This window comes from Pinus tabuliformis, chromosome 3_2 (genome assembly GCF_031772625.1).
Source record: "Pinus tabuliformis cultivar Carrire ecotype Pingquan chromosome 3_2, CPIR1, whole genome shotgun sequence".
NCBI lineage: Eukaryota > Viridiplantae > Streptophyta > Pinopsida > Pinales > Pinaceae > Pinus > Pinus tabuliformis.
Window position 1 is genome coordinate 613,750,474 of NC_142302.1, and position 6,731 is coordinate 613,757,204.

Sequence of the window (6,731 nt, forward strand, 5' to 3'; positions counted from 1 at the left end):
ATAAAGATCTAGTTAATCCAAACAAAGATAAAGATCTTCCATTCTCACACTTCATCTAAATATGATCCCATAAAGATTCCAATTAAGTATAAGTGGGATTATTCACCATATACAATCTCACACTTTAATCCAAACAAACATAAAGATCTTCCATTCTCACACTTCATCTAAGTATGATCCCATAAAGATTCCACTTAAATATAAGGGGATTATTCACCATATACAATCTCACACTTTAATCCAAACAAACATAAAGATCTTCCATTCTCACACTTCATCTAAGTATGATCCCATAAGGATTCCACTTAAGTATAAGTGGGATTATTCACCATATACAATCTCACACTTTATGTGTGCCCGACATAAATATATCCTTCTTATCCAATCATGAAATTCTCACACTGCATATTTAAATCAAAAACATAAGCCACGCTTCTATTATAAAATCCATAACATAACAAGAACAACATCGGCAATTCTGGACGAGGTGTGACAAGTCCCATAGTTTCTTGCTTGTTTCCACTCCCTTGCGAGACCAGCACCACTTTAATTATTCATTATATCCATTCACGCGAGGCAACACAACCAGATTGTGATGCAGTTTTTGCATTTCTTGAACAAAAGACTCCAAATTACTATAAGAAGATCCTTCTTTGTCCACACTTATTTTAGCAACCTTACTCAGCGCCTCGGCTCTGGTTCTCATGCTCTTTCCTTCTTCCTCTGCCAAAAGCATGGTGACAGCTCTTCGTACTTCCCCTTCATCTGGAATACCGCTCACATCCAAACATATCTGTATGCCTATCCCCAAACGTTCTACCAGGAGCTTAGAGTTAAAGGGCTGTTCTGCAAACATGGGCCACGTGATCATGGGGACTCCCATGCTGATGCTCTCCAGCGTAGAATTCCACCCGCAGTGGCTCAAGAAAGCGCCCACTGAAGGATGCGAAAGAATCAAGAGCTGAGGCGCCCATCCCCATATGATCAGCCCCCTCTCTCGCGTCCTCTCTTCGAATCCCTCCGCCAGCCCCACCTCCGTCTCTTTGGAGCCTTTCACATCCGTGTGAGAAGGACATCTGATGGCCCACACGAAGGCCTGCCCGCTACTCTCCAACCCCGAAGCCAGCGCACAGATTTGGTTTTCATTCAGGAAAAACTGGCTCCCTAGGCACACGAATACCACCGAATTCGGACGCCGGGAATCTAGCCACCGCAAGCACTCATCCTCGTCGATATCCGCCGCCTTCCCGCGGCTTCGAATTTTCCGGCGATCTATCCCCGTCTGGCCTATAGCAGCGGGAGGAAGCAGGGGACCAATGTTCCACACAGGTTTCCCGGTGAGGCTCCCAATGTAATCGATCGCCCGGGATTCCAACTCGTAAAACGTATTAATAATTATGCCCAGCCCCTCCAAGCTCCCGTTAAGCTCCTCCCGAAGAAAATTCCAGAGCGGATGAGATTCCGGATCACGCCACGATACCGTCAAGTCGGACCTGCGGAGCTTAAGCCCGAAGATGAGCTCCGATACATCAAAAGACTCGTCGTCGTCGTACGAGGTGCGGTTAAAGACGAAGTGCATGAGAGACAACCCGAACGCCCCACACGTGTAGAAAGCCACGCTGGGGATCCCGAGGTTGGCACCCGCACGGCGAGCCCATCCCGTTGTCATGTCCACGATGATGCAGCATACGGGAGAAGTACCCGAATTAATATTCATCTGTTGATCCAACCATTCTTGAAACGCGGCCGCCAGCTTGTGCGTGGAAGCAAAGAGCAACGGAACGACGTGCATGGGGACGTTGTCTGTGCTGTCGGTTCCCGGGGGCACACCCTCGATTGGAGGCAAGGGAATAGGTACCAGCCGGATGTCCAGATTCGAACCCTCGACCTCCGGCTGCAGACGTTTCGCATTCCCCGGGGTCGTGATAAACGAAACTGTGAAGCCGCCGCGCGAGGCGAGAAGCTTGACTAGCTGAAGGAATGGAATGAAATGGCCCTGAGCCAAGGACGGGACCGCTACTAGATGGGGCTTTCTTTCTGCCATTATCGACGAACAAGCAACCTTCACAAATGGATGAACACAGTACTATTACTTGAAGAAAACCAGATCGGAGTTTCTATATATATAAACAAAAATTTAGAACCAGCTGCTTCCATTTGCAAACTATGACATTTCCAGACAGAAGGTGACATTTCCGTCTTTTCCAGACAGAAGGTGAGCAGGAATTCAGAAATTACAAAAGGTAAAGGTAAAGGTCTTTATAACGTAATTTATAAAGATATTTATATTTTTAAAATTATTTTACGTACAAAACCATTAAAATTATTCCTAAACCAAATATTTACCGGATTGAGGGAAAATGGGCAATTTAACCCTTTACAGTTAAACTAATTGATAATTATATTATGTTTTAGAAAAATGGGCAATAATTGATAATTATATTCTGTTTTATCCTAAACCAAATATTTATAGGATTGAGGAAAAATGGGCAATTTAACCCTTTACAGTTAACCTAATTGATAATTATATTATGTTTTATCCTAAGCCAAATATTTATAGGATTGAGGGAAAATGGGCAATTTAACTTTTTAGAGTTAACTTAATTGATTTTCTTTTATATTCACTAGACTTTGATGATAACCTTAATGACTTCACAAAATACCTTATCACCAACTATTTTATATTTAAAACTTAGTTATTACTGTGTAATTATTTATTCAATTATATTATATTATGTTTTATACTAAGTTAAATATTTATGCAAATTATTTTCATTGGAAATAGAACATTTTTTTCAAAAGATAGTTCACCAAAAATGCTGCCTTATAAAATGGTATTCTCAATTATGAATTAGAGCGGGCATAATACGTTTCCAAATAAATAATACAAGCAGAGAAAATAGATTCATAAACGATAGAGAGGACAACACACAATCCCTATGAGGATTACGTTTTTCTTTTCTTTTTTCACAGAGGCTGCATGTGAACCTACGGAGCTGACATATCTGCAATTCCCACTCTGAAAAAAACGTAGATGCTCAGAGCAAGGTCCCTCAACAAGCTTGAGATGGAATGGAATGACTAAAACTAGGCCTGCTGTAAGGAAGAGTGACTGAGGCGTATAATTTGTAGTGTGTGCCTTTAAAGTTGAGGCAGAAATGGTATCATAGCAATAATTTTCGGGAAATGCCATGGAATTTTTAAGCATAAAATGACAACAAAGCATGTGTGGTAGGGCAGTATGCGGCCAGCCGTTTGATTGTTTGTGGATATAATTGTTTGTAGGTCTTCTTTCCTTAACTTGTTTTCATATTAATACTGACAATAACGTTTAATGAGAAAAGAAGGCTTGGTCTAACGAGCGGAGAAATTGCCCGGACAATGAAAGTGGCTGGAATCCAGCGAAAAAAAGTTAAAAAAGTCATGTAGCCACAGTGTTTGAATCCTGTTTTTGATGGTGGAAATGGATTCAGCACCATGAAAAATGTCCAAGACACTTAAAAATTTGAAATTTAACAACTATAACTTGGATTTACAAAAATCTTCGCTGGATTTTTTCTAAATAAGACCAGAATTTCCATAACCTTCTGCCCAATTCCTTGGACTAATTAGACTATCACATTATTTTAGCATTTTACTTATTTACATATTATTTTATATGTTTTATGATTAATGTTAGTTACATATTACATAATTGCACAATCATATTAAGAAATGTGATGATATTATTATTTTACTTATTTACATATTATTTTATATGTTTTATGATTAATATCAGTTACATATTACATAATTAATTGCATAATTATATTAAGAAATGTGGTTGATATGGTTCATCAATAAGATGCACAAATAATATACAAATATATTAATAAATATACTTGAAAAAATAGATAAATGTTAATGGTATAAATCTAATATTAATCATCGTATTGATATTCATAATAAATATATAATAATAACAATATTTAAAAGATAACTATTATAATAAAAATATCTTTTTTGAAAGTTTGGTAGGACTATTCCAACTTTTCACTGGGATAGGGGATATCACAAGATTTGAACCCAAGACTGGTTGGATGAGACTTCGGATATCACAAGATTTGAACCAAGACTGGTTGGGTTGGGTGAGACTTCATTTTCATTGTTATTGCCAATTGAGCTACCCAAGTAGAGTATTATAATAAAAGTTTTAGACACTAGGGATTTACTTCTTTTTTTCTTCACTAATAGATTTTTTAATAATATTTTATTTTAATAAATTAATTTAAATATTATTTTTCAAAAACTAATTAATATTTATTTTTAATAAATTAATATTATAAATTAAATATTATTTTTCAAAAAATAGCATTTAATATAATCGTTACTTAATAATATTTGTTTTAAATATTTTTAATAAATTAATATCATAAACAACCTTAAGGGTTAGCTCAATTGGTCGAGTTCTCGTTGTTAAGTACCTTGTTAGTTGGGAGGTCATGGGGTCAAATCTCTTCGACATCCTTAGGGTTAGGTCATGCTTAGATCTCTTCGAGTTGATATGCCTATATTTTTCTCATGAATGTAGTGGTCACCCAGTGTCCATGAACTACCCCTAAAAAAAATAATATCATAATTTAAATCTTATTGTTCAAATATAGTTGTTACTTGAAATTATGGTCTCTACATTGCTCTTTATTTAAGCCTTTTCCATGGTCTACCTCTTCATCAAGTCGTGATGATGAACCACACTTGTTGGTTCAAAACGCGTCAATTGAAAAATTCTCTTATGTGATTTCTACCAAAAGACTTTTCTTAATTCATTTTGAATCATAGAAGCTTGAATTCATAAACAAGGAATTTACATTAAACGCAACGATTAATATTATAAACTCTATCAATAATATTATACCCTAGGAATATGAACCCTTATATTAATAAATCCAAGGGATTGATATTATAAATGCAAGGGAATATAAACCTAAAGGATTAATACTAAAAACCCAAGGGATTAATATTATAAAGCGAAGGTATATAAACCCTGACATAAATATTATAAACCCTAAAATAATCATAGTTGACCATGGTTGATTTTCATATTGAGACAATTTTTTTCACAATGTGACGTTTTTATATAAAGACAATCTTTGTCACAATAAGACTTTTTTATATAGAGACAATCTTTATCACAATGTTGGACCATGGTTGATTTTCATATTGAGAAAAATTGTCACAATGTGACATTGCACCATGGTTGAACCATGAACCCAAGGGATTTATATTAAACCTAAAGGTTAAAATTATAAATTCTATGAATAATATTATATCCTAGGAATATGAACCCTTAGATTAATAACCTCAAGAAATTGATATTATAATCCCAAGAGATTAATATTAAAAATCCAAGGGATTAATTCTAAAACCCCATAGTATTATAAACCCAAGTCAACACTATTAAACCCAAGGGATTAATATTATAAACCTAAGGTATATAAATTGTAAGATAAATATTATAAACCCTAAAATAAACATGGTTGATCATGGTTGACTATAATTCATTTTCATATTGAGAAATTTTTTGTCACAATGCAACTTTGGACCATAGTTGAGCATAATCGATTTTTATATCAAAATAACCTTTGTCACAATGCGACATTCGACCATGGTTGATTTTCATATCGAGAAAGTCTTAGTCACAATGTGATATTGGACCATGGTTGAGCATGATTATAAACCCAAGGGATTTATATTAAACCCAATGATTTATAGTATAAACCCTATAAATAATATTACACTATAGGAATGTGAACCCTTAGATTAATAAACCCAGTGGATTGATATTATAAACTCAGAGCACTGATGAACCCAAAGGACTAATAATCCCTAGGATTAATATTATAAACCTAAAAGACTAATAATCCAAAGGGACTAATAAACCCTAAGTTTAATAATAAACCCAAAGAACTAATAAAATTTAGGATTAATATTATAAACCCAAATGACTAATAAACCCTAGGATTAATAGTGTAAACCCTATGGTTCATATTATACCCTATGAATATGAACCTTTAGATTAATATTAGAAACCCTTAGATTAATACTATAAACCTAGGATTAATATTATGAACCCTTGGATTAATAAAGCGAAGGGATTGATATTATAAATCCAAGGGACTAATAAACCTTAGAATAAATATTATAAACCCAAAGGACTAATAAACTCTAGAATAAATATTATAAACACTATGAATAATATTATACCCTATGAATATGAACCCTTCGATAAATTGAGCATTAATATTATAAATCCAAGTATTTTTTTTATTAATACTTTAATTTAATTTTACCAATTTATTTAATATTACTTTTTAAAAAACTATTCCATATTTTATATTAATATAATACCTTTTAATTTAATATTTAATATAATATTTTATATCAAATATATTTTTTTTGATATTTTAATTTCATTTATTTTTTTATTAATAAATTTATTTAGAATTAAATTTATTTATTCTTTTTTCTATTTATAATTAATTATTTACAAAAAACTGGCGATTTTTGAACTAAAGCTCCCGCGCCCCTGGTCAGCCTTGGCTCCCGCGACCTTCTGCAGGCCCTCCGCCTGGCAGCCCCTGCTGCTAGGCCCTCTAATAACGCTCCCACTATCCCCGCATTCGGGCTCTGCCTTCCACTCTCTGCCAATTCTGTTGGCCCTTTTTCTGCCCCCCGTCTCTCATGGCTGGGAG

General features: G+C 34.7%; 1 protein-coding gene across 1 annotated transcript; it reads right to left on the minus strand.

Annotated features, from left to right (window-relative positions):
* Positions 1-206: 206 nt before the first annotated feature.
* On the minus strand, positions 207-2,181 carry LOC149182104 (scopoletin glucosyltransferase-like). The gene has a single exon (XM_089418474.1). The coding sequence runs from the start codon at positions 2,042-2,044 to the stop codon at positions 551-553; it is 1,494 nt and encodes a 497-aa protein (XP_089274600.1). The 5' UTR covers positions 2,045-2,181; the 3' UTR covers positions 207-550.
* Between the last annotated feature and the right edge of the window lie 4,550 nt (positions 2,182-6,731).